The sequence below is a fragment of the Phyllostomus discolor genome, chromosome 12 (assembly GCF_004126475.2).
Source record: "Phyllostomus discolor isolate MPI-MPIP mPhyDis1 chromosome 12, mPhyDis1.pri.v3, whole genome shotgun sequence".
Taxonomy (NCBI): domain Eukaryota; kingdom Metazoa; phylum Chordata; class Mammalia; order Chiroptera; family Phyllostomidae; genus Phyllostomus; species Phyllostomus discolor.
The window spans coordinates 8,830,087-8,855,366 of NC_040914.2; the positions used below are offsets into that span (position 1 = coordinate 8,830,087).

At 49.3% G+C, this 25,280-nt stretch overlaps 4 protein-coding genes and 1 long non-coding RNA gene across 6 annotated transcripts in view; 2 read left to right on the plus strand and 3 right to left on the minus strand.

Moving 5' to 3' along the window:
* The window catches only part of LOC118497668 (carcinoembryonic antigen-related cell adhesion molecule 1-like), a 93,861-nt gene extending 92,421 nt beyond the window's left edge, over window positions 1–1,440 (plus strand). Inside the window, exons 7-9 of the mRNA XM_036012850.1 lie at window positions 630–661; window positions 1,090–1,131; window positions 1,372–1,440. Coding sequence (XP_035868743.1) covers window positions 630–661; window positions 1,090–1,131; window positions 1,372–1,437 — 140 coding nt within the window. The 3' untranslated portion in view covers window positions 1,438–1,440. The remainder of the gene's footprint in view (window positions 1–629; window positions 662–1,089; window positions 1,132–1,371) is intronic.
* The window catches only part of LOC118497666 (carcinoembryonic antigen-related cell adhesion molecule 21-like), an 834,765-nt gene that overhangs the window by 148,465 nt on the left and 661,020 nt on the right, over window positions 1–25,280 (minus strand). The window lies entirely within an intron of this gene.
* Window positions 1–25,280, minus strand: part of LOC118497667 (carcinoembryonic antigen-related cell adhesion molecule 1-like) — a 746,496-nt gene that overhangs the window by 143,270 nt on the left and 577,946 nt on the right. The gene's annotated exons all lie outside the window — the stretch shown is intronic.
* CEACAM1 (CEA cell adhesion molecule 1) overlaps window positions 5,546–25,280 on the plus strand; it is a 40,858-nt gene continuing 21,123 nt past the window's right edge. Inside the window, exons 1-2 of one of the 2 annotated variants that reach the window (XM_036012839.1) lie at window positions 5,546–5,653; window positions 20,740–20,751. In XM_036012839.1, the coding sequence (XP_035868732.1) occupies window positions 5,604–5,653; window positions 20,740–20,751 (62 nt within the window). In that variant the 5' untranslated portion in view covers window positions 5,546–5,603. Of the gene's footprint in view, window positions 5,668–20,739; window positions 20,752–25,280 lie in introns of both variants that reach the window. The other variant, XM_036012840.1, reaches the window with a different exon arrangement.
* Window positions 6,839–25,280, minus strand: part of LOC118497671 — a 28,686-nt gene continuing 10,244 nt past the window's right edge. Inside the window, exons 2-3 of the long non-coding RNA XR_004900191.1 lie at window positions 9,864–9,868; window positions 6,839–6,895 (exon numbers count right to left, since the gene is read on the minus strand). This is a non-coding gene — a long non-coding RNA (uncharacterized LOC118497671). The remainder of the gene's footprint in view (window positions 6,896–9,863; window positions 9,869–25,280) is intronic.

Consider the following 25,280-nt stretch of genomic DNA (forward strand, 5'->3'; position numbering starts at 1 on the left):
TCCTCAGTAACTGCCTGTAGAACCTGACCTGCCTGTGGGTACTTCCCCTGTGGGCCCAGCTCAGCCATGGGTTCTAAGGCCTTGCCTCAGTTCCCCTCTCCTAGGCTCCTCCCCCTCCAAAACAGTAGAGAGAAGTCCCCACCCTCTGATGGAAAGGGAGACCCCCCTAGTCCCCCACTGTGACACCACAGCTCCCCCTGTTCCCCTCACAAGCATCTCTGACCTCTCCTAGGGCCAGTGACCCACGAGGCCTCACAGAGCACCAACCCCCAGTGTCCACCCCAGGTGAGTGTCTGTTCAGCCTGAAAGAGGCTTGAGCCCCTGACCACCCCACAGTGTCCATTCCTGCTGTCACCCTGGGGTCCCGGGGCTCTGACCCTTCCCTGGGCTTCATGGTGGGGCTCTCATCAACCTCTCAGCACACGGGGACCCCTATTGTCCCGTCACCCCTGACCTGTAGGGCTGTGTCATGTGTCACCACCTCCCTCACTGGACCCTAAAACAGCAGAGGGTCTGTCTCTGGGAGATGCTCTGTCACCTCTGGCTGTCTGGAGCTAAAGGACTCAGCCTCTCCAAGGACAGGCGAAGCTTCCTCACCCCTGGGTGCTAACTCTTGTCTCTGCTCCCAGGCCAGGGTCCCTCTGGAGCCTCCACCTCCCCAGTGAGTCCGTCCCCTCCCCATCTCTCCACCCAGAGTCCTGGCTGTGCAGGCTCAGGGCAGGGGCACCATCCAAACTCTCCATGCAGCACAGACCCCATCCCCAGAGGAGCCAGCATAAGGCCCACCCCACCCTGGCAGGGAGGGTGCACCCACATCAGGGGCAGACCTAACCCAGTCCTGAGTCTACCCTGGTTCCCCGGGGTGGCCTGAGGGGAACCCTGGGGTCCAGCATTGGGCAGAGCAGGCACTGAATCACCAGCCAGGGTTCCCAGGCTAACAAGGGCAACGGGGGTGCAGAGAGGACTAAGCTGGGGTGCAGCGTGACAGGTAGGCGTGCGGACAGCTGTTCAGGAGGCAGGGCTGTCACTCCTGTGCAGAAATGGCCTCCCGCCCTGTCCCCTGATGCCCTCTCTCTGCCCCCTGCACAGGGCCCTCTCCCTGGCACCAGGACAGCCAGCCCCATCTACGAGGTGAGTGTGGGTGACGAACATTCTGTCCTGCAGGTCACAGGGGCCTAGGACCTGCCCCCAGCCCAAGCCTGGCTGTGCCCCATGTTCGGGAAACAGCAGTATAACGTGCAAACCGAGGGTGGGGAGAGGGAAGTGCCCAGGGACAGGCACCCCCAGCACAGGCAGGCCCCAGCACACCTGGGAAATGCTGCACTTGTCTGAGGGGGCTGCAGGGCTCAGGGGCCTCTTCTTCCCTCACAGGACTTGCTGCACCCGAGCACAGATGTGTACTGCCGCATCAGCCCCGGAGCCGACGGGGCTTCCTAGTTCCTGCTGCTCCAGGGCTGTGGGAGGGACGGCCTGAGACCCAGACCCTGGGGGGTCGGGAACTGGAGCCTGGGCCAGAGAACCAGCCCTGAGCCCGGAGGATATTCAGGGACCTTGGCCTGAGGTCGGGGTCCCTTCTGATTACTGATGATCCTGACTGTCCACCCTGACCCTGAAGGGCCAGGGTAAAGGCTCCCATCTTCCAGAAAGTGACCGGGTTTGTGAGGCACCGAAGACCACCTGTGTGATCCAAATAAAGGGGACCCTCCCCTCGTTTGCTCTTTTTCTACCCATGTGTACTTTTTTAAAAAAGATTTTATTCATTCATTCATAGAGAGGGGAAAGGAGGGAGCAAGAGAGGGAGGGAATATCCATGTGCAAGAGAAACATGGATTTGATGCCTCTCACATGCCCCCAACCAGGGACCTGGCCTCCAACACAGACCTGAGCCTTGACCAGGAATTGACCCAGTGACCTTCTGGTTTGCAAGACGATGCCCATACCATTGAGCCTCACCAGTCAGGGCTGAAAAGGAACTTCTTTAGCAAAAATTCACCTGAAACTCTGGGTCCTTTTGCTCCAGGGTCACTCAAGGGAAGGAATTCTCCAGGCTGCTGTCTCTGCTCCCTGGGAGAGAGGAGACACTGTGGGTGTGGAGGTGGGGGGTGGTGCTAAGGGAAAAGCAGAGCCCTGATTGGGTCTTTTGGTTGGTTGTAGCCTCTCCCTGTTGTGCCAGGTACAGGGTCCCTCTCTGGTGCAGGACATGCAGGAATCAAACCAGTGAGTGCATGCATGGGCAGACCAACAAACCAATGTTTCTCTTATTTCCTATCTCTCTCTTCTCACACACACACACACACACACACACACACACAACAATCAGTAAATAAAAAATGAAAATAAAGCAACTGCAGAATTAAGAGGAGTTGAAGCAACCAGGAGCCCTGGGCTGTCTTCACATGACCCTGGGGACCAGGCCATGGACACCCCCCAGGGTTGTCCCTTTGTACATGTGCCCTGTGTCTCAGGGTCACCCAACAGGGGTCATCTCGTGTTCTCACAAAGATGAGCAAGGATCCTCCTGTGAGGTCATTGCCTGCACCCACAGTTAGACCATATTCCTGAGTGGAGCCCCTTCTGAGTGTCCAAGTGTCCTGTGCTCCTCCTTTTTCCTCACCTGGACCCTGGTGGCCTCCACAAACAAAGTTGCCGATCCCCAAATCCAGGATCCAGGGAGCTGGGCTCTTTCCATGACTTTGTGCTTTGATCCAAAGGCCAGCCCTCAGGTCATCTTCACATCTGGGGGACACAGACAGAGGCTGTCAGAGTAACCAAGGTGGGGAGGACCCAGGACTCCTGCACTGAGCAGCCCCTCCTTGTCCTGTCCATGACCTCAGCCCCCACTTCCCATCAGTCCCCTCTCTCCTACTGCACCTGGATCTCACTGACACAGCGTCCTTTTCACAACTGAGCGTCCAGCTGTTCCACCAACAAACTTTCACCCAGGCTTCCATGGAGACACAACCAAGTGTCTCCTCCCCAACCTGGCCCAGCTCCTCCCACACTTACCTCACCTGCAGCCCCCTCTGCACACCTGGGCCTGCAGCTCTCAGTCTTTCCCTGAGGGCCCAGGATGGGTGCTGTTCCCATGCAGGCCCACTTGGGTCAGGGTGCCCACATTCACAAAAACAAAGCTGGTCCAACACAGAGACACAGAATCAAAGGTCGGCAGGACATTCCTGTTGCCTGAGCATCATCTGTCATGGGATGAGACACAGTAACAAACCATCACAGGTTCACATCACAACAGAGTTCTGATCCCTCCCTGTCCCAATGCACATGAGGTTAGACAATGCACTTGGGTTAGACAAGGTGACGCCTCTTGCAGGTTTCCTGCAGCTGCTGCAGCCAATCACCACACACTTAGCTGAGTCACACAGCACACATGATGGCGTGGACGTGGCTTATTCCTTCTGTAGGGTCTCCCTGGTGTCCTGGCCTCTTCAAGTGCTGAGAGGCACCTGCATTGTGTGGTTTGTGGCCCCACCTCCATCTTCAGAGCCAGTAGTGCAGCATCTTGAAGCCCCTGCACTCTGCTGCCCCCACCACACCTCCTCCTGGGTCTCTGCCTCTCCTGCCCCCCTCTGTCCCTTATGAGGACAGGACCCTTGTGATCATAATGGGCCTAGTGATGAACCACCTTAAATTCCCAATCACATGATCTCTCATCTGTAAGTTTCTTGTTTCATGAAACATATTCGCAGATCCTAGGGACAAGGATGTGAACTTCAGGGGCCATTGTTCTGTCCATACCACCCCTCCCCAGATGGAATCTGTCATCTTCCTCCACCATGAACTGCCAGTGGGCAGCCTGGACTTAGTCCTGCTGACTCTGAGGTCAGTTCCCCCAGTGACATCCACAACACCCTCCTCCCCACAAGGGAAGGAGACAGACACCTTCCACAGGCCCAGCAGCCCCCTCCACCCCCTCTTGTCAGTAAAGCTCCTTGTGAACAATGAAAACAAGCAGACACAGCTCCAAGCTCCCAGCACACAAGCCCTGGTTGCGTGTCCTCAGCACTATAGATGAGATCTCAGGATCCTGCTCCCAGGGGCTGCAGCAGGGTGGACACCATAAGAAGGGACTGTGGGAAGGCCACTTGTTCCTATTCCACAGGAGAAAGACACAACAAGGGGGATGTTATCACAGGGAAAACCTGACTCAGCTCCAGTTTATGAATCATGATCCCACTGCATGTGGCTGCACATCAGTTGTTGGCACTGCCCACACATGCCTGAGTGCTGCACTCAGGGGGGACCTCTTGGAGGCTGTCTATGCTCTGGTCATAGAGAATCCCCCTGCCCCTGAGGGTCAGGTCACTCTCTTGCCCACAACACAGAGGGGACGCTCCCGAAAGAGTCTTCATATGCTCCCACCACACTAGGTGCTGCCCTTCTCTCTCCCTCACAATTATCACTCACTAGTCCCTCCTGTAACTGCTGACTAAGTGCCTGGCTCCCTGCTCCAAGGATCCAACTCACCCAGGCCTGTCTCTGTGGTGACCCCAGGCCAAGCCCAGTGATGACACAGAGGAAATGCTCAGGGAGTGCTCACAGGGACAGAAGCACATCAGTGAAGCAGAAACTGAACATCAGATGGACAGGACACTGAAAGATACATGGACACTGGCACAATTGAGGGTTCTCCTGAGGACCTGCGTCCTGGACCCTCAGGAAGTCAGGAGGACAGGTGTGCACAGGTGTGAGGGATGAGCTCCTTCAGGACCAGGACACTGACCACACCCATCCTCACCTCTCAGCTGTGAGCAGCTCCACTCCCTGCTGTGGGATCTCCTGGCACCACCTGCTCTTCTCACACAGGGTCCTGACCAGGCCCAGAACCCCTGACCCAGATCCAAGGTGATGTCAGCACCAGGAAGGACTGAGCCCCCTGACTGTAGAGGGAATCAGGACCAGTGACCCATAGCCCAGCTGACCCACCCCCATAGCCTCTCCTCCCAGGACACAAAGAGTCACACTTCATACCTCTAGGAACTAGTCCTGCTGGGACCCCCAGGTCCTGACCATCTGTCCCTGGAAGCTGTGGCCAGGCTAGAGCCCCAGGGAAATAGGAGGGGGTCCCTCTCCCCAGTCCTCACCCACTTGACCCCTTCTCTCCCCAGAGTCATCTCTGTGACCTTCCTGCTGAGGGGAAACCCAGTGTCCCCAGAGCATTAGAGAAGGTGGGGAAGACCCAGTGCCCAGCTGGGTTTCTGTGTCACAAACCAATACAGTCACTTCCTTTCTGGGACCCTGGGGCTCTGTGTGTTGTGCTGAGAGACCTATGACCAGGACATAACAGAGGCCAATACCAGGATGGGAGAGAAATAGTCTCTCAGGAAACGGGTCCCCATCAACCTTGTCAATGAAAGTGGACAAACAGGGGGAGGGGACAGGAGGAGCAGGACTGAGTGGAGGGAGAAGGGAGGGTGCTGGGCACAGACCCCCCCCCAGTTTACTAGCCAGTGGGTGCTCCTGCTCGTGGAGGATCTACACACAGGGAGGAAGGACAGCAGCTTTAACATGTCTAAACAGTAGGGCTCCTGAGCATCTCTGGAATCCAAGCTCCTGTCACAGACAGAGGGACAGAGCAGGCAGCAGGAGCCATGGAGTCCCCCTCAGCCCCTACCTGCAGAGGGGGGGTCCCCTGGCAGGGGCTCCCGCTGGCCAGTAAGGAGGGGACACTCCCTGGGGGTGGATGGGAGGATGGAGACAGAGACTGACTGGGTCCCCTGGGGAGGACAGTGCTCTGAGAGGGGACAGAGGGCTTCTGTTGAGAACTCAGGGAAGAGGACAGGGGAGCAGAGTAGGACAGGGAGGGGGCTTAGCAACAGGGAAATCTCATGACCTGGAAGTGTGGGGGTAGGAAATCCTTGATTACAGAAAGCTTTACAAGTTCTTTATCAACGAGCAATAATTTCTGAAAAGAGATGATAAAAATAACAATTTATATCAATGTGATACCAGAAAAACTTAACCAGAAACAGGAAACTTTTTATACCACCAACCTCAGAAATAAGCAGATACACCACAGGAGGGTCTTTCAGGACCTGGGACCACTCCTTCTTTCCCCCACAGGTGCCACAGGCATGGGGGGTGCAACAGGATCAGACAAGCCCCTGCCTGCATGGAGCTCACATTCTGTGGGGAGGAGACAGACAAGGAAAGATCTGGATGTGATGTTGGGTACCCACAAGTGCAACCAAAGCTGAAGTGCCAGGACAGGTCAGAAAGTAAAGACACAGGGTCGCCAGAGAAACTGGTCAAGAGAGAAGTTTTCCAAAAATGCTCCTGAGTGTCAGCAGGGGTCTGACGGCAGTGAGGGGGGCGCCAGGCAGACACCTGGGAAAGAGCATTTGAAACAGAGGAAATAGGTTCAGAGGTGAAGTAATGGTGGCCATGCTGCTGACCTTGACCATGGGGGACACACTCACACACTCACACAGAACAAGGCTGAGATGAAAAGACTTGCTCAGGACCCAGAGCCTCACATTTCAATCCTAACACATAGATCTAAATATTGATCAATTTCTCCTTCCCTCCTACTCTCACTGTTAACCTTCTACAACCCATCCCACACTGTCCAACTCACTGCTGAGTCAGTACCGCCCAGTGCTGCCAAGGGGAGGTGTGCTTCTCCTTCTCCACAGTTGGCCTGAGAATCTTGCAAGCTATGCCTGGTACAGGAGGAATGTGTGCATGACAACCGTTCTGTTTTATCATGTGTAAAGACACTCCAGAAATTATACCCAGGCCCATAAATAGCCATCAAAAGACAATGTACTTCACTGATCCCTGCTTTTCCAGAACATCACCCTGAAGGACACAGGACACTATATCATACAAGTAAAAAAAAAAATTTATAGAGTGAAGAAGCAACTGGACAGCTCCATGTGTACTGTGAGTGACTGCTCTCTGACCGCTGGGTGTCAGGTGGGGGAATTCTCCTCACAGTCAGGACTGACAGCCCTGGACTCTCACTCCATCCCCCTCTGAGTCATGTTACAGGCTGGGGTTGAGCATTTAGTGCTGGACACACACAGTGGAGACAAACTTCCTATGATCAGAGCTCCCCTCCCAGATTCCAGCCCTGCACACACTCACCACAGAGAGAAGGGCCAGTCTGATGGGAGGAACTCAGCAGAGAGAGACCAGTCTCAGTCCAGTCCCAACAGACCATGAGCAGCAGCTGATCCGAGTCCCTGGGGGTCTGTCTGCAGCCACAGCCTCTTCCCTTCTCCACCCCAGGGGCCCCACTAGGGGATCCACAGACAGACCACTGACTCAGATCCATTCTCATTAGGATTCCTCAGCTCAGGGGAAAAGATTCTGGCCTGAAGAGTGAAAGGAAATGCAGAATTGATGTGTTTTTATTCCAGAAACAAAGTACCTGCAGTGACAATCAGAGTCAGAGCTGGGAATGCCCAGGCCTCCCCCTCAGGTGGCTGATCCACACCTCCCTGCCCTGGACTGAAATCCCTTCTTTGCTTCCTGATGTGTTGGTGTCACTCCCACTGGATGTGAAGGGAAGGACTTTGCCTCTCACTCCTCACTCCACACCTGCAACCAGCTCAGGAACCAGCACTCACTTGCTCTTTCATGGAAGAGAGAAGAAGTGAACAGTGAATGAGGGAATGAATGAATGACCTGAAATCTCTTCGGAGACTGGAAACTCAGTGCAGAGTCCTAGGAATTCAGGCCACACGGGACAGAGACAGTGAGACCCATGTCTCAGACCCTCTGCTGCTCTCTAGAGAATAGCCCTCCCTGCAATCAAAGGAGAGCTCACTTCAAACTAAGATGACTTTCCCAGAGAAAAGGAAAAGAAAAGAACACTCCTTAACTCCTTTAATGGGGCAGCATAACCTTCATGTCAACACCAGAACAGGAGAGAATGAGGGAGTAAAAGTGCAGACCCTTCCTACAAACAGAGATGAAAAATCCATAAAGGAAATGCTACCAAGATCCATCAGGATTTACCAACTTGACTTTGGTCCCCAGTAATGCAAAATGGGCTTATGAGTCACAAATCCACTATTGCCTTTTACCACATTTACATGTTAACTAGAAAACGATATATCGTGATGACAAGACAGGCAAAGTGGCCCTGTGATGGCCTTCACACCCAATCGCACTAGGACAAAGCAGACACCCATGGCAAACAAGGAGAGGAAGGAAGCTACTTGGCCTGAGGAGGGGCCCACAATGCTGCAGCCCCCTCCCAGAGATGTCCTGCAGAGTCCCTGACTCGACACCCTGGTCAGGAGGGAGCGAGGCTCTCTGTGCTCACCCCCTGGACTCCCAGCCTCTGGGCCTCCACCTCCTACAACACTAACCCATGGGGACAGCTCAAGGGCAGGGGCAGAGCCACAGTCAGGCTGGTGACAGAAGCCCTGCTTGGGGTCAGAGTGTCCAGAGGAGACCTGGGTCAGGGAGGGCAGCTCTCTGGATGGGAGGGCCAGGCTCAGGGCTCAGACCTCAGAACAAAGACAGGAACTGGTGCTGGGCCTATCCTAGGGGGGAACCTGAGATGAAGGGGCCACCATGAGACACTGTTGTTGTGGCCATTTGGGACAAACAAGGAAACTCTGAGCATCTATTGGCTGACCAGAACTGACCCAAACCTGAAGCTTATCTGGAGACAAATCAGGGAGGGGTGGACAGGCTCCTCTCTAGTGGGGGAACCACTAGATCTCAGAGGAAGGGAGAAGCTGTGTATTTTCTCTGCAGGAAGAACAGGCACAGGTAAGGGGGTGACACAATTCTCTAAGGCCATGGACTCACTATCACCTCCCCCAATGCCCACACACAGGGTGGGGCATCAGGGCCCTAAGTGACCAGCCTCCACTGTTCACCCCTCTCCCCAGTGACTGGGGTCCAGGGGTTAGTTCTGGGTTCCACCCCGAAAATATCTAAATGATATTTGAGGGTGGGGTTTGTGGCTGTAAAAACACTTGCATTTATTTTTCTCAGGTGATGGAAATGGTGCAGGATCTCAGTGCCCTCTAGTGGATGGTTCCTCCTAGAAGAGGAGTAAATGGGCGGGATTGTTGTTGAGGGTTCTGGGCTGACCTTGCAGAAAGGGCACATTCAGAGTCAGAAGGACTGGCATGAAGGTGCAAGAGGATGGGGGCTGTAGGAGGGCAAGGTCAGAAGAAATGAGAACAGCAGGGCCAGGTAGGCCTCCTGGGAACGCTGGGGGCAGGACACCCAGCAGGGCTGTCTGTCTCCTCAACAGGGACCTTTGGGGCTGGTGCTTCTGGTTGGGGGCTGGGCTGTGTGCTATGGGAAGATTAGCACCATCCCAAGGCCTCTGCCCACTAGATGCCAGTGGAACTCTCACCCCCAACCCCGAGTGTGAAAGGCATTTCCTCTGACATCACCGTGTGTCCTGGGAAAGGGGAGAAAAGATGGGACCATCGCCCCTGGGTGAGAACCACTGACCTGCACTCACCTCCAACATCAACTGACCAAACGATGCCCTACACCTCCCTGTGAGTGAAGAAGGGAGAAACAGCCTTCTTCACAATATAAGAAAAATTAACTTTAATCCACCAGAAGTCCATCTGTTGGTTGCAGGCACATTTAGAGGTGAGAATTGATGTCTGCCTGTGGCTCAGCAGCTGCAGGACTGGGGTGACCACAGGTGTGACCTCAGGTGAGAGTGACAGCACTGGGCTGTGCTGCAGGCAGATGAAGGGGATTCTGTAGACACGCGGGAGAGGAGACACATGGCAGATGCACACGCAGTGTCATTACACCGTCTACTCTGATGTCCTTACCATATTAGCAGGAGTGAACGCAATGAATGCAGGGTCCCTACTGTCATTGGGAAGAAACATGTTATTAAAAAGAATATTTCTCACCCTGGCTGGTGTGGCCCAGTGGGTTGAGCAGCAGCTTGTGAACCGAGGGGTCGCTGATTCGATTCCCTGTCAAGACACAGGCCTGGGTTACAGGCCAGGTCCCCAGTCTGGGGCGTGCAAGGGGCAGCTGATCAGTGATTTTCTCACACATTGATATTTCTCTCCCTCCCTTTCTTCCCTGTCTTTCTCTCTATCTAAAAAATTTATAAAATATTTTCTTTTTAAAAGGGTTATTACATCACAGAAGCTTCTCTATATTTTCAGAATCATACATCATGACACCACACCTTACATAGGAACACCCTAAATGGACTCAGTTGGTGACTAGACAGTGTCGCGTTCCATTCCCACACCTGTGGGCTGCATGGGCCCCTCTCTGAACCACAGGACCTTTGATGCCCCCTCAGGTAGGGGACTGTGTCGTGTCCTCATCAGTCACCCATTCATTCTCAACTCTGAGCAGACCCTGTTGTCCACTCTTGGCTGTGACATTTAAGTTACCGACCTCCATTTCTGTCCTTCCTCCATCCCACCATGTGACAGGTCCAGGAGGTGCCTTCTGCATGAGGGAAAAGTTCTCAAAAACAGTCGCCTTCACCCACCTTGAACAGACCTGCACCACAAGTGCCATCGTCATTACCAGCAGCATTTGGACACCTGTCTTTTTCCACAGTAGTCAGTGCTTCCCAGCTCTGGGGGACATGTGACTCTGAGCACAGGGACGAGTGACAGAAACACACAGAAAGAAATCACATCAGTGTTCACAGAAGATGATCTGTGTGAACCTAATAAAGATTAACTTGTAGGAGAGTCCGAGTAAATCGACATCACTCTACTGAGCACAAAGGGCCCCTCAGTATTGCTGGAGCAGGAGCCCAGGTCTGCAGGCCCTACCATTGGAGCAGCACCCACACCTCAGTGCCAGGGAGACTGCGCTGAGCCCTTAGGCAATGAGAAAGGAGCCCAAGGTTTGAGGAGGACCCCTCTGCTTCCAGAGTCCCACAGTGAGGGCAAGAAGAGGAAGTACAGTTGGGAGATTTTCACGAAGCCCCAGATAAGAAATGCGGGGGTCCCTTCCTTGAGCCCAGGTGGCCTCTGAGCAGAAGCCTTGACCCCTGTGTGGGAGGAGGAGACACAACCTGACACTTGCCATCCTTGTCTCTGACCATCTGCTGCCCAGATGCACCAGCCCAGGGCCCAGACCCTCAGCTGGGTGAGGACTCCACTCCAGGGCCCTGGCCTGACCTGAGTCTACAGCAGGGGACATGGGGGTCAGGGGCATTTTCCACTGAAGACACCCATCTGCTGGGTCCCCTCCAAGAACCTCTGGACACTCAGGTACCAGCTGCTTTCACCCAGCTGGACCCTCATCTCACTGCCCTGGGTCACTGGCCATCATGGGCCACCTCTACCAGCTCCCACTGACAGGGCCTCCAGGCTCCCAGACCCTGGTCCTTCCCTCTGGAGCCCACCAAGCAAAGGAGTTTGTTGGGAATCATGACATCTCAGCTGCCCAGCATCCGGCTCTGCACCTCCTGTGGACACTCTGCCTGCCCCATATTCAATCTACTTGGGGCCCCCCCAAAAGATTGGGGACTCTTGTCATCCCATCCAGTCACAGCTGCAGCACCCCCAGCCCTGCCCTCCCACCCCTCTCAACACCTCAGTCCCCACCTTTGCCCACCCCAAGGGCACCACACCCAAAAGTAGCCTGTGTCCCCGTCACCCCCACCCCAGCTCAGACTTCAGCTGCCTCAGCCTTTCTCCCTCCTGTGAAGTGAGCACTCCCAGGCTTCTTCCTCAACCATCAGTGAGGTGGTTGTCACCATGGGGGCTCCTGGCCCATCACCTAGAACCTGGGGCCCAAGGCCTCTGTGTGACCCAGGGGGAGGGAGGCAGGATCCCTTTGCACATGAACAACCCTCCTGTCCACACTGGGGAGACGTTGCTCCTATCACACCCTTGACCTCCCCCTGCCTGCCCACTCCTCCCTGCCTTCTCCCCAGGGTGCAGACCTGCCAGGAAGGCTCAACTTCCTCACCTGCCTTCATTGCCCAAGTTAAATACACAGATTTTTTCTCATCAACAGTTAAGAGGCTCCTGCTTTATTATCATACAGATTGTCACATTCTTTCTCATTTAAACTCACAGAGGAAGACTTTGGTCTACAGAAGGATTTTCAGCTTTGGACCATATCCCTGGCCTCTGTCCAGGAGGCACCAACAGGCCACCCACAGTCCTGACAGCCAAACACACCTGTGGACACTGCCCAACATCGCTGGTGGGAAGAATCCATACAGGTGAGAACCACTGAAGTAATCCACATACTCTGTAAGGCTAAATCTAAAAGATGATGAGAATGAATGAAAAAATTAGAGATAGAGCTTTTTTGTAGCATCATGTCATTTAAATAAGTACAGAATAATAGCTATAGATCAGAAACCAGGTAAGAGGCCCTGGGACACCCTCCTGTGCTGCTTTTCCACCTGCAAATGCTGTCCAAGCATCAGGCCTGTGGCTGCTCCTGGTGACGAAGACAGAGACCTCAGCTGTGTGCCCAACAGCCCCTGCCCTCACGGAGCCCCATTCTGACAGGGGTGGGGGCAGAAGACAAGCAACTAAACAAATACATCCTTTCTCAGTTGAGGATATGAGACATAAAGAAAAATAATTGATTCATTTTTTTCTCAGAAGCTGACATTGGCATTTACTGAGAAATTCACTCTTATATCGACAGTCCTGAGTCTTCCCCACATTTACTACCTCTCACCCCTCACCACGTTCTGGAAGGCCCACCAAGTCCCTGATGGAGCTAAAGTACTCCCAAGCACAGAGACATTTCCTAAAGGTCTATGGGAGGGGGGGCGGTGAGAGCAGTGCCTCTTCCCCCATGAGGAGACTTATAAATATTAACATTTATCTCCAGGCCTTGTGGCCTTCCCCTGAGGGAGTAGGGGCTTCCAGGGAGAGTGGACACTCTGTGACCCTCCCATGGTCACCAGACAAGGATCTGCATAACGAGGACCCTTCCCTCATTGGCTCTTTTCCTGCTCATGGGAATTTTCTCTTAGCAGAAATTCACCTGACACTCCACATTTGTTCTTCCCCAGGGCAGACAGAGAAAATCTTATGTCTAAGTCATCCCCATCCTTGCTTCCTGGGAGAGAGGACCTGTGGTGAGGACCCTACTGACAGGGAAGGATGAGAGTCCCAGGAGCCCCTGTCCAGCCAGGAAGGCACTGGGCTGTCCTCACTCTGCCCCTGGAACTCAGGGACCTCGGACAACTCCCAGCCTTTCTCTTTTTGCAAGTGCAGGTAGGAACCAAGGAAAACAAAATGTGGGGCCAGATGCTGTCCACAGAAATATGAGCAAGGAAGTACCAACCACAGTGGTGGGTACAAGGTGGGAGTAACTTCTCAGCCCCTCCCCAGTGTCCTGAGCCTTCCTGCCCTCTTTCAACTGAGACTCTGGAGGAAAGACACCAAAGAAACATATTAGCTCCTCAGAAAAGCCCCTATCTGTGTCATCTCACCTTCCCCATGACCTCATGCTCCCTGCTCCTTGTCCCAAGTCTATGCACACTGTACCCTCAAGACCCTTGGTCCATCATGACTTGAACTTGGCCCTGACTGGTGTTGTTCAGTTGGACTGGCATTGTCTTAAAAAGCAAAAGGTCACCAGTTTGATACCTGATCAGCAGTTATTCCTATATTGTGGGCTCCATCTCTGGTTGGGGAGTGTACAAGGGGCAACTAATCGATATTTCTCTCTCATATTGATAGTTCTCTCTCTCTCTCTCCCCCCGCCCTTCCTCTCTCACTAAAAATAAATAAACAAAATAAAAGACTTTCTCCTGCCTCCCTGTACCTGCACACATGGTCACCACCTGAGATGCCCTCTCTCTTACTCTATGAACCTTCTCCTTACTCTTCTTTGCAGCCAACCTCATTGGTCATCTTGCCACAATGTCCTTCCAACCTCCACTGGTGGACACAGTGGGCCCCCTCTGAAATCTCACCTCCAACTCTTCTTTGTGCTGTTACCTGTCCAGGAGCACTTATTTGTGCTCTTGTCACATGTCCTATGGATCCATGAGTTCCAGACAGACAGGCAGGATGAGACCACTGTGCTTCTCAATGGCCCCATGGCTCCTCCACAAAGGTCTGGCCCAGGAAAATGGTGGTACATGTTCAGAGAGTAAATAAAGGAAGCAAAGTTGGATAAATGGGTGGACACTGCTTCTGCTCTCACATAATTATTATGGATGTGCCAATGGCATGAGTAAGTGCACATTAACACGCACTGCCAGTGTATTTTTGGTGCAATTTTATACAAAGTAATGTGTAGGCTTTTCTCCTAATTTTTTTTCTTGTTTTAAAATAAGATTCACATAGACAGCAAGATGGTGGAGGTGTGAATGGAAGCCATCCTAACCTCCTCCCAGCATCAATCAGGGAGGAGGTTAGGACAACTAAACTGCGCAGAAACCACCCAGAAAAAAACAATTAAACAACAGGGAGAAAGAAGACTTATAACCTCAGACAGACAGTACAACCAGCTTCAGCACAAACTGATGGGTAAGGAATGTGGTGGAGACTCAAGAAGGCTGGCTGGGCATGCAAAGGCAGTGGTGCCAGAGGGATAATTGAGCAGCCAGTTAGATCCCCCTGAGAAGTGTGGGATCTGAACCCCAAGCTAGGATCCCCAGCCTAGAGCACCAGAGCCCAAAAAGTACACAGATAACAACCAGCTTCAAAAAGTGGCAGGGTTGCTCTCCGCCAGAGATAGACAGCTGGAGACACAAAGAGACATTTAAAAGGCTAACACACAAATTTTCATTTGCAACCACTTACCAGGGGCTCTGGCAAAGGTGTGGGGCAGAGTGGGCTAGAGACACCTGAGGAGAGACTGGGGATGGAAGTTTGGGGGAGACAACTGAAAGAGTGGATTAGGGATCCTGGTGCTGAGTCATCTCCCAGACACCAGCAGCCATTCTGCTCAGGCAGACCACTCACCTCTGAGCAGAAGCAGCCTGAGGGGAAACAATAGCCCCCGCCCCAGGAGGGTCTCTGCCCTGGCTCTGTGGTGCTTAAGCCTGCTGAGTGCACAGTGACTAGATTAACAACTGAAGGAGACAGCTACAGACAGTAGATCCCTGGAAGTCTCTGAGCAAGCTGCCTAAGGTCAGATGAGGTCACTGTCTGACATCACCAAAGGCAGATCCAGAAAAAATAAACAATGGTAAATACTAGAGGCTACTAAGATGAAATCCACTGTGGTCTTCTCCATGATTTGCCATATTTTCTTTCCTGCATAGCTTTTTAACATTCGTTTCTTGTCCATCAAGTTTGTGCGTATTAAGTAACTAGATTTTATACTATAGTTTATTTCTCTCTTTTCTTATACTAGTCTTAATCTCTTTACACCTTTATGAATACTGGTTCATTTGTTGTTGAGAGTGGAATTGCTGGGCGGGGGAGCTATGTTTGTGGATGTGGGTTTGTTTTCTGGGCTTTGTGGTTTTGTTCTGACAGCACCTGCACAACAGCATACAAGACATGATGGGCAGAGAAACCCTCATGCAGCCAGCTGGTGGAAAGGACCCACCAAAGAATGACACAACAACAATCAAAACACAATTACATCCTTAGAGCCAACATAAAATGGCATAAAGGGCATCCCAAGAGCATCAAGTTGAAGAGATCAAGGAGACTGCACCACTGAATCTCACAGGTTCCTACCATAGAAGTTCACACTACAAACTCAGGGAGTAAAAACAGACCAATTTCAGAAGCAAGAACAAACAAGAAGAGCCTCACAAATAATGGGAAGACAAAGAAAGAACCCCCAATGAAAAGGAAAGGAAGAATGCTCACAAACAGCACTAAATAAAATCAAGGCGAATCAACTATCAGATATTGAGGTCAAATCAATGGTTATAAGGTAGCTTAAGTAGCTCAATGAGAATTACCAAAAACTCCAGGGAAACCACAGGGAACTTACTGCAAACTATACCAGTATGAAAAAGGATATAGAAACTGTCAATGAGAGCCAAGAGGAAGTGAAGAATACAGTTTCTGAATTGAAGAACACATTAGAAGGGATCCAAAGCAGGCTAAATGAAGCAGAGGATCGAATTAGCAAGCTGGAGGACAAGGTAAAAAAAAATTACAAGAAAGAGCAGGAAACAGAAAAAATACTCAGAAAGAATGAAGAGGGGTTAAGGGAACTGCAGGACAACAGGAAGCATTACAATATCCATATAATAGGGAACCCAGAAGGAGAAGAAGAACAAGGGATAGAAAACTTGTTTGAAAAAAATAATGACAGAAAACTTTCTGAACCTGTAGAGGGGAAACACCACACAAATTCAGGAAACACACAGGTTCCCAATCAAGATGAACCCAAGGAAGCCTACTGAAAAATATATCACAATTAAAATGCCAAGCTTTTAACACAAAGAGCGAACCTTAAAAGCAGCAAGGGAGAAACAGGAAGTAACATACAAAGGGGCTCCAATAAGTCTAGCAGCTGATTTCTCAACAGAAACACTACAAGCCAGAAGTGGTTGGCAAGAAATATTCCAAGTAAGGAAAAACAAAGGCCTGCAACTAAGACTATTCTTTCCAGCAAGGCTCCCAATCAAAATGGAAGGCCAAACAAGGAGCTTGCCAGACAAAAAGAAGGCTGAAAGAATACACATTATATGAAAATCTATGTATTTTGGAGATCAAACCCTTGCCTGAGGTATCATTGGCAAATATGATTTCCCATATAGTTGGTTCTCTTTTCATTTTAGTGTTGTTTTCTTTAACTGTGCAGAAGCTTTTTGATTTCATGAGGTCCCATTTGTTTTTTCTTTCCTTTATCTCCCTTGCTCTAGGGGACATATTGGTAAAAATATTGCTGCGTGAAATATCAGAGATTTTCTTGCCTATGTTTCCTCTAGGACTTTAATGGTGTCGGGACTTATATTTAAGTCTTTTATCCACCTTGAATTTGGTTTTGTGTATGGTATAAGTTGGTGATCGAGTTCCACCTTTTTGCAAGTAGCTGCCCAACTCTCTCAACAACATTTTTTGAAGAAGTTATTCTTACTCCATTTTATGCTTCTACCCCCTTTGTCAAATATTAATTGACCATAGAGACTTGGGTTTATTTCTGGGCTCTCTGTTCTGTTCCATTGGTCTATATGTCTGTTCTTATGCCAGTACCAGGCTGTTTGGATTACAGTGGCCTTGTAATACAATTTGATATCAGGTATTGTGATCCCTCCTACTTTGTTCTTCTTTCTCAAAATTGCTGCAGCTATTTGGGGTCATTTATGGTTCCATATAAATTTTTGAAATGTTTGTTTTATATCTGTGAAATGTGTCATTGGTACTTAAATAGGGATTCCATTGAATCTATACATTTCTTTGGGTAGTATAAACATTTTCATGATGTTAATTCTTCCAATCCATGAAAATGGTACATGCTTCTATTTGTTTGTGTCTTCCTTAATTTCTTTCTTCAGTGTTGTGTAGTTTTCTGATTACCAATCTTTCACCTCCTTGGTTAGGTTTATGCCTAGGTCTTTATTTTTCTTGTTACTATATCAAATGGGATTTTTTTTCATGGTTTCTCTTTCTGATATTTCATTGTTGGTGTACAAAAATGCCTTTGGTTTCTGAATATTGAATTTGTATCCTGCTGTTTTCCCAAATTCCCTTATTAGGTAGAGTAGTTTTTTTGTAGAATCTATAGGATTTTTTATGTACACTATGATGTCATCTGCAAACAATGACACTTTTCCTTCCTTCTTTCCAATTTGCATGTCTTTTATTTCTTTTTCTTGCCTCATTGCTTTAGCTAGGACTTTCAATACTGTGTTGAACAGAAGTGGTGAAAGTGGACAGCCTTGCCTTGTTTCTGATCTTAGCAGGAAAGCTTTTAGTTTTTGCCCAAGAAGTAAGATGTTGGCTGCAGGTCTCTCATATATGGCCTTTGTTATGTTGAGAAATTCTCCCTCTATTCCCACTTTGTTGAGTTTTTATCATAAATGGGTGCTGTACCTTATCAAATGCTTTTTCTACATCTATTAATATGATCATGTGACTTTTGTCTTTCCTTTTGTTTATTTGATGTATTACATTTATTGACTTGCAGATAGTGTACCATCCTTGCATACCTGGAATGAATCCCACTTGCTCATGGTGTATGATCTTTTTAAAGTATTGTTGGTTGTGGTTTGCCAATATTTTGTTGAGGGTTTTAGCGTCTATCTTCATCAGTGATATTGGCCTGAAGTTTTCTTTCTCTATTACGTTTTTATCTGTTTTGGGGATTAGGATGATGCTGGCTTCATAAAAAGAGTTTGGGAGTCTCCCATCTTCTTGGATTTTTTGGAATAGTCTGTGAAGGATAGGAGCGAGCTCTTCATTAAATGTTTTGTAAAATTCTTCTGTGAAACTGTCTGGTCCAGGGCTTTTGTGTGTTAGGAGTTTTTTGATTACTGCTTCAACTTCATCAGCTGTTATTGGTCTGTTCAGGCTTTCTGTTTCTTCTTCATTCAGTTTTGGAAGATTATATTTTTCTAGAAATTTGTCCATTTCACTAGGTTTTCAAATTTCTTGGCATACAGTTCTTTGTAGTAATTTCTTACAATCCTTCATATCTTTGGTATCCATTGTAATCTCTCCTCTTTCATTTCTGATTGTGTTTATTTGTGTCCTCTCTTTTTTTCTTGATCAGTATGCTTAAAGGCTTGTCAATTGTTTTCACTTTTGAAAGAATCAGCTCCTGGATTTATTGATCCTTAGAAATGTGTTCTTAGTCTCTATGTGATTTAATTCTGCTCTGATCTTGGTTATGTCCTTCCTTCTACTTGCTCTAGGCTGTCTTTGTTGTTGTTCCTCAAGTTCTTGTAGGTGTACAGTTAGGTTGTTTATTTGAAATGTTTCTATCTTTTTTAGGTAGGCCTGTATCCCTATGAACTTTCCCCTCAGGACTGCCTTTGCTGTGTCCCATAAATTTTAGATTGCTGTGAGTTCATTTTTATTTGTTCCCAGGAACATTTGGATTTCTCCCTTGATCTCATTCTTGAACTATTCATTGTTTAATAGCACACTATTCAATCTCCATGAGTTTGAGTGTTTTTGAGTTTTCTCCTTGAGGTTGGTTTCTAGTATCAGACCCTTGTGGTCTGAGAAAATGCTTGATATGATTCCAATTTTCTTGAATTTGTTGGGGTTTGTTTTGTGTCCTATCATGTTATCTGTCTTTGAAAATGTTCCCTGTGCATTTGAAAAGAATGTGTATTTTGCTTCTTTGGGATGAAAGGATATATATCAAGTTCATTTTATCTAGGACATTGTTCAATGCCACAATATCTTTGTTGATATTTTGTTTGGAAGATCTATACATTTTTGACAGTGGGGTGTTGAAATCCCCTACTATAATTGTGTTGCTGTCAATATCTTTCTTGAAGTACTCTAAGACTTTCTTTATGTATTTGGATGCATATGTATTTATAATATTTATGTCTCAATCAAAATGGAAGGCCAAATAAGGAGTTTCCCAGACAAAAGAAGGTTCAAAGAATATACCTCCACCAAACTGGAGGAGGTGAATTCTTCCTTTGAGTATTATGAAGTGAACTTCTGAGTCTCTCTTTGTGTCCCTTTTTTTTAAAGTCTACTTTGTCTGATATGAGTCTTGCTACCCCAGCCTTTTTTTCCTGTTCATTTGCTCAGAATATTTTTCCAGCTGTTCATTTTCAGTCTGTATAGGTGTTTTGTTCTGAGATGGGTCTCTTGTAGGCAACATATGTGTGGGTCATGCTTTCTTATCCATTCAGCTATTCTATGTCTTTTGATTTGAGCATTTAATTCATTTGCATTTGAGGTTATTACTGATAGGTACCTATTCATTGCCATTTTACCTCTTTGTGTCTGTGTTTCTTTCTCTCTTTTTTCCTTTTCTTAAAGCAATCTGTTTAGCATGTCTTGCAGTGCCAATTTGGTGGAGGTATATTCTTTGAACCTTCTTTTGTCTGGGAAACTCCTTATTTGGCCTTCCATTTTGACTGAGAGTCTTGCTGGGTAGAGTAGTCTCAGTTGCAGGCCTTTGGTTTTCATTACTTGGAATATTTCTCACCATCCCCTTCTGGCTTGGAGTGTTCCCATTAAGAAGTCAGCTGCTATTCTTATTGGGGCTCCTTTGTATGTTACTTCTGTTTCTCCCTTGCTGCCTTTAAGATTCTCTCTTTCTCTTGGAATTTTGCCATTTTAATTTTGATGTGTTTTTGAAGTGGGCCTCTTTGGGTTCCTCTTGATTGAGATTCTGTTTCCTGGATTTGTGTGACTTTTTCTGTCATCAAATTAGGGAAGTTTCCCATCATACTTTTTCAAATAGGCTTTCTATCCCTTGCTCTTCTTCTCCTCCTTCTGGTACCCCTCTTACATGGACATTAGTATGTTTCATGTTGTTCTACATTTCTACCTCTTCATTCTTTCTAGTGATTTTTCCTGTTTTTGCTCTTCCTGGGAGTTTTTTTCTACCTTGTACTCCAGCTCTCTGATTCAATCCTCCTCTTCATCTATCCTTCTTTGGACTCCTTCTACTGTGTTCTTCAGTTCAGAAATTGTATTCTTCATTTCCTCTTGGCCCTTCTTGATAGTTTCTATTTTCTTTTTCATGTTGATATAGTTTGCAGTGAGTTCATCAGAGTGTCCCTAGTAATTCTCAGTGAGCTCATTGAGCTTCCTTATAACCATCGCTTTGAACTCAATATCTGATAGTTGACCTGCCTCTATTTCATTTAGCATTCTTTAGGAGAATGTATCCTTTCAGTTTGTTTGGGGTTTCTTTCTTTGTCTTCCCATTGTTTGTGAGACTCTTGTTAGCCTCTGCTTCTTAAATTGATCTTTTCTGACTCCTTGGGTTTGTGGTGTGAACTTCTATGGTAGGAGACCTGTGAGATTCAGTGGTGCAGTCTCCTTGATCTCCTGAACTTGCTGCTCTTGGACTGTCATTTATGTTGGCTCTCTGGATGTCTTTGGATTTTGATTGTTGTTTGGTCTTCCTTTGGTGGGTTCTTCCTTCCAGTGGTTGACTAAGGGCCACTCTGCCCACCACATCTTGTATTTTGTTGTGCAGGTGCAGACAGGTTGTGTCAAAGCTGTTTTTCCTGTTTGTCTGAGGTTTGAGGCTTCTGTCTCACTATTGTTCAGTTGTTTCTTTTGGGTAATTTGTCCACCATTTACTTGGACTTCCAGATTGGTCTTGGGTGGAGTTTAGTGTGGCTTCCACTCCCTCCTTCACCATCGTCATGTATTATCTCTTGATGGTGCCTTTGTTAGTAGGTTCTATCTTCCAGCAGGTATACTGCTGTTCACAGCTCCCACAGTCCAGAAGGCAAATTCCCAGAGCGACCTTCAGTCCAATGAATGAGCTTTCTATCCCATCTGTTTAAAATCAAACTGTTATCACAGTGGTGGTAACCATAGTGTGATTTCCAAAAGTGCTGAGGCAGCTCACTGACTCCACTTCCTGTCTGTAATTTCATCTTGAAGTGAACACTGTAGCATGCACTTACACAAACCTAGATGACACAGCATGATACACACCCAGGCTATACTGTATCACCTGTTGCACCTGGGCCACAAGCCTATGCAGCACGTCACTGCACAAAACTATGTGAGACCGAATCAAGCACCAAGGAAAATGGTAGGATCAGGGGACACAGACAACACGAGATGTGTGAGGCTGTTGCCAGTGTAATAAGGCACACTGATTCACAGGAAACTTTTCTGTTATAAGTAGAAAAAGTGTACTCTAAAATGATAATTAAAAGTGTGCCACAGTAAATATAGAAACAGTAACACAGCTGTTATTACCATTATTCTGTGCTGTCTGTACTGGCACGTGCTGTACTTGTGTGTGACCAGCAGCACAGGTTTTTCACACTAGCATCACCACAGACACAGGGGTGATACGATGCGTGACCACATCACAACAGCTAGGACGTCACTGGGCGATTGGAATTTTCCAACTCCATTATGATCTTACAGAACTACATCGTGTATGCAGTTCAGTATGGACTGAAACATCCTTGTATGACATGTGACAATGGAGCATCATAAACTTAACCAATTACAGCTATTTTACCACAAGTGCTTTCAGTGCTTCAGTCAATCAACACACCCTCTGGTGCTTGGTCCTGCAGCTACTGATCTGGAGAAAACTTTCCCCCATACCTGTTGAGGGAAACCTGCAAGTCAGTTTGCTTTCAGCACACAAGCCCTGAGATTGACCTTCACTGTCGTAGCCCAAGGGTGCATCCAGTGTCCAGCCTTCTAACACAATTTAGTTCGGAGCAATCTTAATCATCTTCCTCTTTCACAGGAGCTCACATTGGTCCATTACACTGATAACACTGTGCTGACTGGACTAGTGAGTGAGAAGTAGCCACTACTGTAGATTTACAGGGAAGACATTTGATATCAGAACATGGGAAATAAATCTGAAACAAATTGTTCTACCTCAGTGAAATTTCTAGAAGTCCAGGGGTGGGGAGCATATTGAGACATCCCCTCTAAGGTGAAGGGTAAATCATTGCATCTGGCTCCTCTTACAGCCAACAGGAGGCACCGTGCCTAGTGACCCCTTTAAATTCTGAGGGAACATATTCCTTCTTGGGGTGCGATACTCTGGCCCACTTAACAAGTGACCCAAAGCTGCTAGTTCTGAGTGGCACCCAGCACAGGAGAAGGCTCTGCAACAAGCCTACACTGGACAACGTGCTCCACCATCCGGGCCACATAACCCTGCGGATCCACTGGGGTTGAGGTGTTGCTGGCAGATGGGTTTGGCAAGTCCACATGAGTGATTCAGCTCTTGGAATTTATGAGCAAAGCCTTGCTATCCCCTGAGGGTGACTGCTCTCTTTTTGAGAAGCAGCCTTGGGCTTGTAAATAATCTTCATAGAGACAATGCTTGACTGTGGGCCACCACATCACCATGCAGCCTGAGCTGCCTGTGCACTAAAAGGAAATAATCAGAGCTCCCGGGGGTTATTGCACATGGGCTCTGAACTGACACTACTTCCACTATGAGCTGGGTGCTGTCAGACACACCGAGCCCTGACTCTGGGCATACACAGCAGCACTCCATCATCCGTGGAAGTGCTGTAGGCACCATGTGGCCTGAGCAGGCTCTGACGGCTCAGGTAGGTCCATGAAAGAGCAGCTGAAACACCCATGGTCCCCACTCCTGCTACACGGCCCTTCCTCCCAGCCACACCAATGGGGAGAGAGAAAACTGGGCCTGACCTACAGGTGGTCTGTGTGACATGCAGGCACCACTGGACAGTGGGCAGATGCTACACTGCAGCACCTCTCTGGGACACATCTGAGGACCATGTGGGAGGGAAATGCAATTGGAGGGCTGAGCTTCAGGAAGTAAAACTCACTGCTCATTTCAATTGGAAGGAGAAAAGGCCTGATGTGTGATTAGATACCAACTCATGGGCTGGGGCCAATGGTTTGGCTGAATGGTCAGGGACTTGTATGTGATGGAAAACGGAGGACAAGGAGGCCGGGAGAAGTGTGAGCACAGTCCTCTCAGAATGCTCACCACTAGCCTCAGGGGAGGACAGTTAATGATCAAGTGGGTGGGATGCCCTGCTCTGTAGGCAACAATTGGCCATCCCTGTCATCATCTGGGGGGCTCAGGAACAAGGTGGCCATGGCAGCAGGGATGGAGGGGATGCACGGGCTCAGCAACATGGACTTCCAGCCACCAAAACCAGCCAGGCCATGGACACCACTAAGGGCCCCATCTGGCCGCTGAGAGGCCAACACGGGGCCCCTGACAGACACTGCTCCACAGGGTGATCAGTGGCTACGTGGTGCAGGTTGAGTACCCTGGACCACTCCTGTCGTGGAGAAGGAGTGTTTTGCTCTTATTGGAAGGGACACCGACTCAAGGCACAGACTTGCCTTCCCTGCACATGCACTGCTGCAGGAGCTGACATCCACTGACCACAGAGCCCATCCTGCACCTCGGTTCACCCCAGGGCACTGCTCTGACCAAGGGCCTCACCTCACAGCACATGGAACGCAGCAGTGGGCTCCTGCCCATGGAGGCCACTGGCCTCACCATCCTCAAACAGCTGGCTTCACAGAAAAGGGAAATGGCCTTTTGGAAACTCAGTGACAGCACCAGCTAGGTGACTGTACCTTGCAGGGCTGGGGGGAGGTACTCCAGGAAGACATATATGCTCTGAATAGGTGACTCTGTTTCTCCCGGAGCCAGGAATCCCAGGTCCAGGGATCAGCAGATGGAATAGGAGAGACACCACTCGTTCTTACCTAAACAATTCACTAGCACATGTGCCTGTGCCTGAGACACCATGCTCTGCTGGCCTAGAGGGGTCAGTTCTGGTAAATGAGAGAGGCTTCCACTAGAGACACAGCAGTGACTCCATGGACACATCAGGGCCCCTCGCTCTTCAGCTCTCCAGACAGTGCAGCACCTCAGAGAGCCACAGTCCCAGCTCCCTCCGTCCTCCCTCACTGGAGTCAGGGCTCAGAGCAAATGACAGACTGCTGAGCACAGAGATGGTGAGGGGGCAGCAACCACAAGGACAGGTGCCTGGATCGGGAACAGGAGAGGCACTGGCTGAGGCTGCCCACAGAGCCCAGGGAAAAGGAGTGCAGGACAGAACCCCCAGGAAGGGGGAGGGGGCGGAGAGGCACACAAGCATCAGGGGTTCTGCCTGGGCCCTGGGTGGGACTGTGTGTGGGAGGCAGGTTCAGCACCAGGATTTCACCCTCACAGCCCATCTGACACAGAGCTCCAACCACAGCCCTGGATCAATGTGGACCCGACTCCTGACTGCTCAGCCACAGGCACAGGGCACACATGAGGCCCAGGTCATGGCTAACTGCACAGGACGCAGCTCTACTCACCTGATCAGAACCACAGAGAAGTGTGTGGTGCTGTGTGTCCCCAGAACCAGGGTCCCTGTCCTGGGGTTAGGCCCTGGAAGTGAGAGGGGACCATGACTCATCCATCCTGTCCCCTCTGCCCCCCTGACACAGTCCTCCCCCTCCTGACACCTCTGGTTCATGTTCCTCCTTCTCCCCACACACCCACCACTCAGCACTCCAGCCACACACCACTCCACCCAGGGGCACCCTCAGTGTAGCCTGCTGGAGACAAACACAAACGGATACACATTCCGGGAACTGTGAATCTGGCAACACCTCTCTGAGGGAAAAGGCAGAACCAACGTACTTATAGGAACAGAAACTCAGACTCATAAACCTGGAACATGGCAGAGCATGAACATGATACATTTGACTCACGTGAGATGTCCATGGATTGGTGTCAAATAAACCTGGTGGCTGCTACATGTCCATTCCTGTTCA